At 42.5% G+C, this 14378-nt stretch overlaps 1 protein-coding gene and 1 long non-coding RNA gene across 3 annotated transcripts in view; one reads left to right on the forward strand and one right to left on the reverse strand.

The window, feature by feature from the left end:
* LOC147758550 (uncharacterized) overlaps nucleotides 1–14378 on the reverse strand; it is a 46659-nt gene that overhangs the window by 19153 nt on the left and 13128 nt on the right. The window lies entirely within an intron of this gene.
* LOC111248554 (uncharacterized) overlaps nucleotides 2688–14378 on the forward strand; it is a 51399-nt gene continuing 39708 nt past the window's right edge. Inside the window, exon 1 of one of the 2 annotated variants that reach the window (XM_086991104.1) lies at nucleotides 2688–3836. Coding sequence is in view for 1 of the 2 variants with exons in the window: in XM_022801042.2 (XP_022656777.1) it covers nucleotides 3815–3836 (22 nt within the window). In the remaining variant the exon portion in view is untranslated. The remainder of the gene's footprint in view (nucleotides 3837–14378) is intronic. The other variant, XM_022801042.2, reaches the window with a different exon arrangement.

A 14378-nucleotide genomic window follows, 5' to 3' on the forward strand; every position in this document is an offset into this window, starting at 1 on the left:
GACAGTAGTGTGTTATCTTAATTTAGCGGGACTTGACAATTGTACAGATACGTATGCATATGAGCTGTTCTCTTGACATGATGTTATCGGGGTGACTCTTAAATCCTTGAGCGATTTAGAGCGGTTAGGTGTCTCGTAGTAAGTTTAGTATGGCATCTCGTCCTTTTTTGGCCGTCGCTAAACCGATTTACGGCGATCCCAACAATATTCGTGGTTTGACGAAAGCGACTTTTGCTGACGAAGGACAGGATTAGTTGTACGCTATGCAACAGCTTTTAATGGTGAACACAACTAGAATAGTTGAATGCTCTAGCTCATTTGTCTTTCGAAATATCTGATTTTCTATACTTGCGTCCCTTTATCTACCAGAATTAGAATTAGATGAGATTATTGCAGAGCAGTAGTTTCCTTATCGAATGTACACAAAAGCTTGCCCGGGGCAAATCTATCCTATAAAAATATTTCTGAAATTTTGCATGCCAAGCTAGCCGTTTGTGAGATCGAACATATGGCACTGGTGTTTTTTGTTTGGCACCTAACAGCTGACAAAAAGCTGACGTCTACGCTCGGATACAATAGGTTCTACAGAATCTCTGCACGTTACATAGAGTTTGTTTGTTCCATTGAAGTAAATTAATTGCGATAGCTTCGGTGGAATTTTATTAGAATCAATATAGTCTAGACAATTTTAACTGTAACACCGATCGGATACGGAACTTGTTACGTAAAAATTGATACAGATAAAAAAAATAAGTAAACAATGTATATTAGTTCCACATTACACTAAAAAATGGCGCATTCAAGACACAGACAGACATCGACATTGTTTTTGAGGAAAGCTATATATAACGTCATTTTCATAATAGGCATTGTTATCATCATCTGTCCCTTTCATGAAGAACGCGTTTGCGGCAGTATCGCCATAGAAAAGTTTCTAAAGGATTTATGTATTAAACTCAATATCCGCGCTTTACTGTGACGGAAATCACCACAAGTGAAGCCACTAACAGCTAGTTGAATGACAAATTAAGTTAAACTTAACCCAATTATCTCCGTCTTGCATAATATATGACCATTTCTTTCTATGAGCACTATATTTTTAACAGCAAATTATCTATTGATATTTTTTTTCATATTAACTCACTGCTCGTGAGGCCGAGATTCCTAAAACCAGAGAACTATCAAGAGCCGCTGGAGGTCGCTCGATCAACATCTCTTTTCTGTCAGATAGTATAGAGTCCGCTGAAGTTCCTCATTGGAAATAGGACAAAGATGTCTTCATATGCAGTACCTGTGACCTTGAACAATTTGGTCGACAAGTAGGCCGTAAGCAAAACTGTCGCAGGACAAAGCCACCCGTCTCGAGCAGCTAGCACACAACACGTAGACGTACTAATATTTTCATGCAACAAACAGTGAAACAAGTAGGCACAGAGTTTCAGTTTATATGTGTTTACGTACGCCTCAGGACATTGTAAGAAATTATGTATACTGTACATGTTCATCAAAAAGTAAAATGTGTAGATTTTTATGACAAATCGTATTTAGTTCACTCGAGTTGTCCTGGTTGTTGTTATCCACTAATAGCTTCCATACAGGGTTTCTTTAGGATTATGTGCGACACGACATCAGCAGTACACCTGTATGTACTGATCGTTTGCGGTGACATCATGTTCTTTGCAGTTTTTACGTATTGCGTTTCCTTTGTGGTCTTAACGAGCAACATATAATCAATAAGTGCTGTTTTATATAATAGTAATTCGCTATACTAATTAATAACTTTTTAAATAACAAACTTGTTATAAGTAACGAACTCTTCGACATCCAGGGGTTTCTCAACGCTTTTACTTTTCTACTAGCATCACCGGTCCTCTTTTCATCGATGTCAAAAAGGTCATAATCTTATACGACGATAACACTGCTGGCTGTGGCTATAATCAGGCCTTATATGTGGGACTGTGTTCTAATCCACCATTGTACGTGTTTCCAATTTTTTTTTTTAATCTTATCCACAAATTATGAAAGGCACTTGTATAGTACTCACAGATATCCTGAATTAACTTATAATTAGTAGAAAATTAGTGTATAGGTGAGCAGAGAAGACCGACGATTTTATTTCCTTGCAAGTTCAAAGAACTTTGCTAATCAAAAAACTTGTAGGTTTATTTTTGAAGCTATTTCCTTTCGATGCTATCCTCTATGAATTCTGCTGTGAAAAAGGCTAGCAGTTGATTTTTTCTGCATCCATGTACATGTGTCGGACCTAAACTTAACTAGTTTCAGTATATCACATTATCCTGTCACGTAAAAAATGCTCATTTAGCGTTTTCATTATTGTCGCAGCTGGCTCGGTATTTATTTGTTGATCTAAAAACTAGGAATAATTGCCTTTGTTTTTTCCCGTTCACAATCATATTTATCTTCCCTTGTAGTTATCAGCTGGAATCGACTTGCCGAGGCCGCCAGAAACTCCATTCGACACATTTTTGTTTCCCGCACGCAAAAATTCAGCATTTGCTCAGCATTATATGATTTAAGCGTTTGTTCTCTGCGAGCTCGTCTATACTATGCCATACGATGCCTTTTCTTCGTTGCGTTGTGAGCGCGAACAGTCTGAAGATTTCGTTGCGCGGACAGCACCGTCCAGAGGCAGTTTCGAATGAGCAAAATTGCTTTCGCCTTCTATTATTATGTGTGGTCCAGAAACGCGGCGGCAAGCACGACTAGGGCAGCATACGCAACAGCACAGGTAATAGAACGGCTACTTTTGTTGATGGTGAAGTCTTCTCCCTTGTACCAATAAGGCCGAGGCCACTGTTTCTGCGGCCTGTGGACAGTGTGTGACGGGCACCAGTTGACACACTGGCCGCACAGCAGCTACTGGTCGGGAATGGTAACCAACTGCCTGCGTAGTTCCGCCGCACCTGTCGTCACTGACGTATTACTGCCCCGGTTGTTGTTTTATGTCGAGGTATGTTGACTTTCCATGGGCGTTTACTCACTATGTTGTGGTGCTTCTGCCTTCTCTCTTTCCTATATAAGATGACAAGCTGCCGTAACTGCTCCTACAGCATAGCGGCAACGCTGATGGCGGCCGCGGCCGTGCGTATCCATGGAATCCGCGCGATCAACATACACGAATATCATCACTGTTGTCGCCGACGCTGCATCACTAGCGCGCACGCACCCAGACTGCGCCGTGTCGGCTCCTTGAACACGCCAGCGCAGCAGTCCTCGCATCCGATCGTCTGAAAGGAGCGCTCGCCCACCTGCCCGCCACAGCGCGCGGATCGTCTCCATCGACAAGTTCCATTGCAGCGTCACTGCATTATAGTCATCCAAGCAGTGCTGATACTAACTAGTAGTTCTCGAAAAGCCGAACTCAGTGTGATACACGTTGAGCTATAGTGCGCACCGCGCGACAATCGATGTTGTGATCGGCCGTGTTCGACCATGTATCGGCTTATCGAGATAATAAAGCGTCGATAATCACGGGAACGTAACGGGAAATACTGTATCGTCGACTGTGCTCGGAGCAGTAGCACGAGGAACAAGTTATACTGCTACGTCTCACCTACGCTCGTCGCCAGCGCAGAGTTCATCTGCCGAAGTTATCACAAACTCGTTCCTACCGTGTCCTCTGTTGCCATCTTCACAGGCAGAATTACGACCTAATTTCATTGAAAATAGCAAGCACAGTGCATAGGGAATTTTCTGTGTCGTTACATCGAACGAACAATTTGACGACGTCAAACGATCAAACTAGAAAATAAGATTATATCTTGAGGCAACTGATCGGTGTCCTCCTGCGAAGATGTGCTTTGTCATCGCATTAGGTGAGTCCGGATTGTTGTTAACAACCGTTTAACCTTATTGCTATATATATATATATATATATATATATATATATATATCAGTTTGCTCACACGAGCTCCAGAGAAAGGCTGGCTTCATGCTCTTTTGCCTTTAGCCCGCTAACGACCACTGGCCGAACCGCAGCGTGTAAAACGAGCTTTTCGTTGTTGAAGAGAGAATTTGGCCCGCTTCTCCCACTTAGTGCTCAAGTGGCCTTACTCTCACGTAGCAAAGGGGAACTGAACAACAAGCAAGCTTCAATAAGAGAACTCGTTCTAAACTTTGATGCGTCAGAATGGAAGAATCCACGCATCAGGGATCTACCGGCAGTCTGCGAAAAGGCTTTGCTAAATTGCCCTAGTTTCTCAGAAAGCTTCAGTTTGCCGCATTCGTTTGCCCCTGCCACTTCTATGGTATGACCCAAAAGACAGGTGCCATATAGAGAACAGGGATTCAAAAATGGCCCGTAAAGGGCTAAGGGATAAGATAGAACAGGGCTCTAAGAAGCAAGCAGTCGCTCCTAAATTGAAGTAATTTTGATTACGGGCTTTCGGCCCTCTAGCTGGCGCAATGTTGGTTCTATTACAATCATTTTTACATACTTGTGTACAAGCGCTCCTTATCGGCAGTTCCCAAGCTATTGTAAATTTGCGAGGATTTATAGAGTTCTGGACGATGCGCCATTTTACAAATCATTTGAAAGCCTAGATTACCTAGTCTAGGAAATCTAAGCTTAGATGCACAATCATTTGTTTTGAAATAACGCTCCCAGTATAGTGTGGCCAATCAATCACAATTATGCTATCTCCTACTATACTCGCTTTTCGCTAAAAATAGACTTATTGGTTGAATATCAGATTTGTACTATATGAGTAAATTTATCAATATAATTGTAAGCCGCAGCCCTTATGGTATAAATTTTTATCATCGCCGCCTAGGGAACAACGAGATTGCTTATCAGTAAGATGATAAGAACAGATTGAAAAAGATAAAACATTAGAAAAAGAACAAGAGTATGTGTTTTTTGCTCAATTTGGAAACTAATGAACTTATCATCATCCATCTCTAAGTGCCACACGAGACTGGGCAAAGTGGAAAGATTTTTTTAGCCCGATCTATAATAGTAAATATCCTTCTCCAGACCTACGGTCATTATTGGAATTATTAATAAACCTGGCAGATCATTTTTAATTTTGTATGTAAGGGCCATTTGTCTTTGAACAGTTGGTGTGGGCTTATTAGCAGAGTCATAGCTAAATAGTATATAATATATATATATTCTCTAGCACAGCTAAAGACCAGTTACAGAGGCTAACACTGTCACACGTATAACGATTTGTTTCCAATCAACGCAAAGTCCTTGTTGGATAAATATAAGAGATAAGGTCAAGGCCTCCTCAAGCCGATGGTCATACTGGTCATATTCAGGCCATCTGTTGATATTTAGGCAAACAGCATATAAAAATATTGAAGCTTAATATTCAGATAGCAAAATACGCGGCAAGAACAGCTATTCAAATAAATTTGTGAACGGAAAAACACTCACTGCCGAGCTTTAGGTCTCGGCGGTAGTTGCCAGGCGTATGATATATCTTGGAAAGGTACTGAAATTAACCACTCGCTAATCCCATCGGCCAGGATATCCGATAATCTCATGAAGAACACGGGATTAGATAGGTCTCAGTATTGACTATCTGTGAATCAAGCACTTATTCTTAGTTATTTTGTCAAATCGGCACAATGTTTATTCGGCCGAACCCGTATGACGAAGCTCATAGATTCGAATGGTGTTTTAAAGCTGTCCTCGTTTCCTTAATTATTGTTTAAACCTTTGAGCTTCTAATTATCATAGACTGTTGAGTCCCTCAAATGTGGTCTCTATTGAATTTTCTTCTCGAGCCGATTACGCTTTTCCAGAACGATGTCTCGGTCGAGTGGAGCTACCCCCGTTGAAAGCACACCCCAATGACTTAGCGGATTAAGCATCTAAGCATACTATCACACTCAATTAGCTAATCATTAAAGCACAGTGTGGAACAAGGTCGCCGCTACCTATGTGACAGGGTACCCTTTATACGGCCTATAACCTTGCGAACTCTGACGAGTTTATCTATCATCATAGCTCCACGTATCAAATAGGTGCAGACAATTTACTGCGTGCATAGATTAGCATGCATGCAGAAATTAGGTGTAGAAATGTATGTGCGTGTTGGACTCACGCTGTCTCTGTTTGTCTCGGCCATACACGACTATGTTCATCGCCTGAACATGTTTCGTTTGTCTGATACCATATTGATCTTGGCATTGTGATAAGTCAATTGCACATATGAGTTAAAGAGTTGACAACGCTATTCTAGGCCATACTGTCACCATTTCAGACTGTACCTAAAACGAAGCAGTCATACTTCGTGTAACAGTCTGTGTGTTGGCGTTGAACGTTTGCTGAATGTAGTATATCCGTACGTTTCATTGGTGGCACCCTTGAAGCTCGCTCTCGTCACCTAAATCTTGTTAACGACTGCATGCATTTTCGATTTAGAACGAGCTGGTCACACGTTATAGTACGTATGCCTTCAAGAACTTCGTCTCTACTCTGATAGACGGTCGCAATACCTTTTGCACGTGACAGCATGGATATCGTATTTTTCTAAACACGACTCACCCGCACTGTTCTCTCATATGACTTAGCGTCCACACCTGGCCGCATGCTGCCTTGTTATGACTGCAGTAATGTAACTGCTGTCTCGCCATAGATGATAAAGCAAACCCTTGCAGATCTATTGTAGCTGCATTCGTAGCGGCTCCGATCCGGGCGAGGCTTCGGCGAGGTAGCCGCTTAGCCGATATGTGGTCCCGTTGTCCAAAACGTCGATGACTTGCACTTGGCAAAAATGACGCGCTTCGTTAGCACAGCAAGGCCGTATAGCCGAGGTCGCGATCACCGTTAAGATATGAACATCTAGCTGCGGGTTTCCACCTCCAACCCAGCAGCCACCAACAAATCGCGCGACAGTAGCAGGTCGACAGTCGGCGAAAGTCCGTTTGCTTCTATCCCAAATGAACGCCGAAAGCTACAACAAATGATACGAGCTATTGTAATCACACGTTCCTCACCCTGATCGTCAGATGCCACTCGGTCGATCATAGCCTATAACAACATCTGCTAACTAGCAACAGCTAGAATTGACAAGCCCGAATAGAGAAAACGGCACATGAAGACTTTAACGGAAATACTAATTAGGAAAGTGACTTGTATCCAATACGGAACGCTGCTCCGATTGGATAATCGACTATCTTTGTTCAATCTGAATACTGTAGAACTGGGTCGAGAAGCCCATGAAAGGAGTGTTTTGTCGTGTTTGTGTAGCGTAAGACTGTCTACCACGACTCGGTGATACGAGAATTCGCTTGGGTATAACGTCGTTTGATTTCAGCTAAATTTATGAAGTCGAGTCAATGAGCGGGTGAGCTTGAAAGTAAGTTTACATAGAATTGCAAACAATTTCGAACAGTGCCTTCTGAAAGATTGCTGCTAATAAAGCGCAAAATAAACAGAAATCCGGAATTAATAAACATCTATTCTCTGGGCTTTGCCGAATACGAGCGACCCGGGCGACGACGAAGACTGACGTTGTGCAGAGCGCACTACGCACGCAATCCCATACGACGGAATAGTCAACAACTCTATGGGCCCAGAGCGTTATGTGCTCTGTGAATAAGTAGCATGTTAAACAATGAGAGCTAAAGGAAATTCCACTTGCCTGAGGGCAATTAAATTGTTGATTGCCACTCTTCTCTACGTACATAATCACCATGGCGGATTTTTTATATATACAACAGACAGAGACTAACTCGGCAGCGAACGTTTTTGAGCAATTGGCAATAGAACTGTTTCTTAAAATGAGGCAAATTTAAAACCGAATTAGTTCTATGAGATCCGAATCTAATTTTCCAACCCTGATCGTATTTGAAGGTTGTTATCAATGGCAGAGCTAAAGGCGGAATTCTATATTTTGTGCAACTATCAGAAATAAGCATAGTTACGTAAACAATGAAACTTTAATAATTTCAAATTAAAAAAGAACAGAAATACATCGCCACAACTTACATGACGCCATGACGACGGTTCGATTATACAGATAAATCGACCGAAAGTTCCGTTCAGCTATTCAAGTTACAATTGAATTGGGAAAACACAGCGTTTCTAGAGGTGACGATATGGTCGAAGTGACGACTTCTTAATGGTTTGTTATCTAGAAAAGCAGTCCGTTCAATAAAAATTACGAGATAGACTTGTAAAGCAAAGCTGTTCCATCGTTTACTTGTTTGCTTTAAGAGACCGTGCAGTTGATTCCGAATGTTTTCTGGCAAACAATTGTAGACAAACCGTGCCGTCATCGCAAACGTCGTTGGTCGCCGCACTGATTTATAAACATCAATCGAACCCAATTTTTTTCTACCTATTTTTAATCGACCGTCACAGTACTTCGCTTATGTAATGCTATCATCCGTTGTAACTGCCCTCTTAGATAGAGTACGTTACTTTCTGCAGAATCATGGAAACTCCGGCGAAAATGTTCGGCGAACGGTCAACTTCATTAATTTCGTGTTCCCTTTTATGGTCCAGAGCTAATCCATGCTTCTTGTAATAATTATAAATAGAAAATTGACGTCAAGGTACAATAGTACGATAGCCTCAAAGATACACATGAATCCCGTAAGTATCCGACTGTCATATCTGTGCGTTGTATAGGTGTCTGTGCACAGAATCGGAACAATCTTTGATTTATAGAACAACGATACCTAGAACCGGGACTTGTTGAGTGCTACTCATGTTCATGTTGATGTGCTAACAAAATTTGGCCATCAGTCTCTCCTTTCCAGTTCAATTTCTAGCCGCTGACGGGTGATTCCATCGTATGACTTTTTTAGGATTATCGCTCCTTAACGGCAGCACTGTCCGCCAACTCGCGTCATTCCGCATCGCGCGATTTAACGCCTGCCGATGACGACAGCAGCGTGACAGGCTGCGCTCGGTCCGCTTTAGCGGTTACTATGGCCATACTGGCGCGGTCTTTTCCTCCTCTTGCTATAGCTTTTCAGATGGTGAATTGCAGTTTTCAAGGAAACGTGGCAGTGCATTCGTTTGTTTGCCATGGCAATTATACGAAGAATAACATCAGTACAAGCAACAATAACAGTGACTACAGCGTCAGCTGCGACAAGACGTTTCTTCTCGCGGCCGGCGAGAGCGGCAATCCTGCTAAAGTCAGAGAAAGGAGACAGCGGGGGGGGGGGGGGGAGGATAGAAGGCCCATACAAAGTTATGCAGTTACTGCCTTAGCGTAATACTGGCCGACGAAGTAAGCATTAATGGCTGAATGAATGAATGAATGCAGGTAAGTTGCAGGACATACGATGTTATTCGATTTACTTAAGCGGATGTCCTTTTGGCGGCAGCGAGTTGTTGACAGTTTGAAATCAGTTCCAAGCTACTGCAGCGACAATTACATAGATGGATAAGAACCCATTATTCAACACTGGGAAAAATGTTCAGCAGGGGAACATTTATGAGAACATAGCGATACCCCAAAAAGCCAAACAAAATAAACTGTAGCTGTGTCTTTCGAGACCGGCCATTGTATATAATAGCTCTGTAATGGCAAGATCTGCAATTATTGAACTCATTGACGCAATGATTGAAATAGGACCTTACAAGAAAGGTATGGACTGAAACACAATATGTGTATGCTGCTTAAATGTGACCAATGCAAGCGATAGGGGAGCAAAGGTCTAACATACATATATGCTGACGAAGCCGTGCTTGCACGAGCTAGAAAGAGTAGAGATACTACAATGGCAAAATATAGTAATATAGATAATTACAACATTATACCATTACAATAACTTTGGAGGATATTTGCGTCCTTTATCATACTGTATAGATATGGGGTAGCGAAGGCTTGAAGCAGCCAGCAGAGGAAGCTCCGAATGAAACGAGTACACAGCTGCCCGAGCCAAGAGGACTCTATGCGCGCACTGCTTGCCGTGGAATGGCAATAGCGGCCTCTTAATTGTTCTTGAGAGACAATAAACAAGAGACCTGGCGGTGCATGAGCAGGCGCAGAAAAGCTACGTTCGCCTCTTACGTTACGCCCATTTGTCACCTTAATCCGTTAATGAGACGTTTACCATTTTACTTTTGCAGTGTCGTATGCGTTGTGCTGCAGGTAGGATGGTAAATAGTAGTACGGAGTATCTATGCCGCAATGTCTGCCCGGACATAGAGCCTTCAGATAAACTATTATTTGATAGAGCTTCAATAATTACAAACCGTCGATAGGTTTCAGAGAGCTTCTCCTCTCCACTATAAATATGCGATGGTCGCGTTTTATTTTAAACGAAATCATTTACTAGAACCTAAGTATGGGCAAGCATTTGGCAAAGTGCAGATCATCCTTGAAAAAGGAAGGCAGTTAAAAATATTTTCTATAGAATAACGTATTATATTTCGCTTGCGTTACAGCCTCAGTTAGTAAATACGGCGATGATGGTGTTTTTCCTTCTTAATCTTCTTCTATTAGTGTCTGTATGCGTGTGTATAGAGACAATAGACTTGCATGACGATGATACAACTCAGGCAACCTTGTCGCGTGTTGGGCTACGATGCCGATAAGAACAAACGCGGAAGGGAAACATACAACTGTATAGCAGCGACACGTCGAAGATTTTTCATTATAAATTATTAAAACTCCCCGCTTGTTTGCCTGTTTCGTCTGTATTGGGAACGCGTGACTGGTGGAGAAGGACGGCTGACGATCAATCCGTATCAGTAGACACCGTAAGCGTCAAGCTCTGTGTGTCCGAAGACTTCTGATTCAGGGAGATTCCTCCCGCGATACCACAGGCACGAGTGTGAGATCCGGAAAAAACATGACAACCGTCATGACTGGGTTACTGTGTAAATTCTTTATAAATGCAAAAGCTGTAGAGTCGCATCGAGTGCGTCTGACTTGTAATGACCTTGAACTCTATTAAGGTCAGCGATCGTCAAATTGCTCTGGTCTAGTTCCGCAACGCGATAACGTTGCACGGCAACGATATGATGATAGCGCAGTGAAACCAGCCTTTTCGTGTTAGTGGAAATCGCTTTGTCTCCAGATACCGGCGAATAACGAACCGTCAACAAAGCAAAAGATTCTCGAGCCAACTACGAATGTTTTGGCTGGATGGTAGTTTATTGGACACTACTTACTGATCTTATATCCGATCCACAGGGGGAAGTCGTAACAATAAATGCGTTGGCATTCAGCCAAAGCAATCGACGCGGAACACGTGCACGTAAGGATGACGGAGACGTTTCGCCCTTTCAGGAAAAATCGCCGACAGAAAAACAACTAAACAGGGCGTACACCGGTCGATCAACTTGGTCTATGTCTATGCAAAGCCGGTTCGGCCGACTAACCATAGTGCTGGCGGTACTTCAGTATGAAACGACGCTAGATGGAACCGATTTAATCCTATAATTCACAGTGAGCAAAATTTTTCTAAGTAATATGGTAGATCCAAATTGGATTGCACGCAATATCGATGCCACGTGTTACCATAAATTATTCCGAGCAAAGGGGTGAGGCCCGAGGAAATTGTAGCATCAAATGATTCTCAGTGTATAGTCCCTTGATTGAATCGGTATGTGACTGCAGCAATGAGTATGCATTTATACTTGAACTTGTGTGCATAGGAATCCGCATGCCTTAAAGACATCATCGATTGACCGTGGTCAACAAAGACTTCGTCCCCAGGATGGCAAGTATATCTATCCAAAACCAGTGCAGATACCAGTTTCGCAGAACGACTAAGGTAACAGCTTTTACCCATTTTCTTCGTCATTTAGAAGTTGAGGCAAGCTCTATGGATAAACATATCTCTCTAACTCTATGGATAACATCCACGAGGTTCAAAATACTGGTCGTTTTCTATAGCTCATTCGAAAGCCTTGATTGATTTCTCAGTGTGGTTTGCCACAGCGGCCTCAGTTCGCCCACATTTAATGAAGAGATTATATAATGTTTCCATGCAACATCCGTATCCAGATGACCAGAAAAAGTGCTATATATCAGGCAATGCCAATCAGATAAATAGGCGAGAACTCCTTGATTTAATCTAAATTAAAGTCGAGGGCTGCTTAGCAAGTCGATGAAAGCCACATGAATCTGATTATTACCACAAAAATAAAAGATATATTGTTATCATTAGAATGCACCCACACCCGCTTTGACAAGCGGGCAGTATCTGAAGGCGGTACTGATTGGATGCAATCCCTGTTTGGCTTATTAGAGCCTCAGTCACGTAGGAAAGTATAAGTGGATAGGTTAGTCGTTGTTCTTCTCTCCATCTTCATCTATCTTGTACTTTCTGAATTTTAAAGAAGAGACATGATTTTTTCTGTACCGACCACTCGACCGATGTAAAGAGACTTCGTCGACTTCTATGGGAGCCATACGAGCCAACTATCACAACACTTCCTGCAATTGGAGTCACGCGATCAAGCGCTGCTTCCAACTGTCACCGCTGACCGCGGCGTAAGCCCTTTTGTTAAGCTTCTGTTACAACTGTCAGGTTTGTCCTGGACGTCGACGTCAGTTCAGTCCAGTGGTGTCCTTTGTCCGGTACTATTTCTTTTCCTATTAGTCCTCTTTCTCAGAGAATTTTCAGCCCTAGGATTCTCCCTAGATTATCGGTCTACCAGTTGGGTACACCGTCAAAGACCAACTATTGTAGAATGACACAGGTACACGAGGTGAATATTAATAGTAGCAGGTAGCTTACGCGAAGCTTTGTGTTCGGCTCTACGCTTTGATCTGGAACTATGGGAGAGCTAGAGAAGCTATGGGTAAATTCCCAGAACGTCGAAAAATTAGGGAGTCCATCGTTCGAGGCCAAACTCAACGTGTTATTTTTGCCTTTGCCATTGAAACTGCTTCCGTGGTATCATCGGTAAAGCTGACAGGCGGCGTCGCATCACGTAGAAATTCACTTTCCGCCCACTAACACTTTCAGACAAAAGGAATCGTTCACGTTACGAAACGATATTATGGCAGTAATAGGCAGCTATTGTATAATGTGCGGATACGGATGATGTGCAACGGTTTACCTTTTGATGGTACCGTGGCTACGAATGATGTCGCGTTGTTGTCTGTCGCAAGTAGCGCTTAGTAAACTGTAATAACTTAGTGTTAGATTCCGACTGGATCTAACGAATCATACGGCTTTACGCTGCTGTTACGTACGCCCGCCTGGTTGATCGCTAACATGGGCAACGCTCACAGGGTTTTTCAGTGTGCGATCCCGCACGTTCGTTTGCAGAAGTGGAAATGCACTAGATGGTTCAGTAGCGGCACTTCGTAGCTGTAATAATAACAGTAGATGTGTGAACTTCAAAGGATTCCGAGAACGTCTGCGTCGGTCTACTAACTAACTAGAATAAACACGACGCAAACGAAAAGTCGCGCTTCAAATCATTTTCTGGTACATATTTTAGCAATATCGCCTACTAGTTGTCGGCAATATGGCGCAAGATGGACACGGAACACAGATAGTCCTATATTTTTCGTCTAAGCACGTTTACCTTTGAAGGTAAAATTTCGAGTTCGGGGTCATGAGGTGACACAATATCTACCAGGGAGCACAGCAAGTGGACAGAAAATAAGATAAAAACATTCAGCTAACGACATTTTTCATTTACCCAGCGGAAAACAAACTAACGTTGAGTCATTTACGTGTTGATATGCAGAGCTCCGCTCATACGTAAGCAATGATCACTGTCTAAAAAAAATAAGGGTAATAATAATAATGCACATCAAATGCTCGGTGGGATGCGTAACCGTCTGCTGCTGAAGTTGTTTATTACTGAGCAGTTCATCTTTGCTTCAATCTTATACAGGTTGTAACCGAAGCGGCTTTTTTGAATGAGAGCTATTGCAGTAATCCAATGAGAGCGAGTTTGGTAAATGGCAACCTTCGCCATTATGCGCTTACAAGTGTTTAACAGCTTGAAATGTTTATAAGCAAGACATTAAAAGTCATACCCTTTCCTAGCTTGGTCGGATGCATGTCGTCACAACGCTATTGATCAGTAAAACACTCTTGCTATTATTATATCATTATAACATTATTACCGAGTAAGCATGCTATGCGAGAGAACGCGCGCATATCCCCGAATTAAAACTGGCTTTAAAAGAACAGTTTCGATAAGGAACTCGATCACGGCCAATGAGATTGCGAAAGAGCATTAAGATCCCTCGACCGAGAGGACATCTCCCTTTCGCTTTTTCCTTCATCAAAAACCCAGTTGAGACTGGAGTCGGTCCGTGTACCTGCGTTCGCAATTTTGTCTCGGCTCAGCTTTAGGTAGTGCACATACCTCTAGAGCGGTACCCGACTTGTGCTAGAACAGCTTCCTCTTTACTCCTTCGTTTTTTTCTTCTTTGCGTCCGCTACGTTGCTTTCCCCTATTCTTGCTG

The sequence above is a fragment of the Varroa destructor genome, unplaced genomic scaffold (genome assembly GCF_002443255.2).
Source record: "Varroa destructor unplaced genomic scaffold, Vdes_3.0 BEIS01000001.1, whole genome shotgun sequence".
Classification (NCBI taxonomy): Eukaryota; Metazoa; Arthropoda; class Arachnida; order Mesostigmata; family Varroidae; genus Varroa; species Varroa destructor.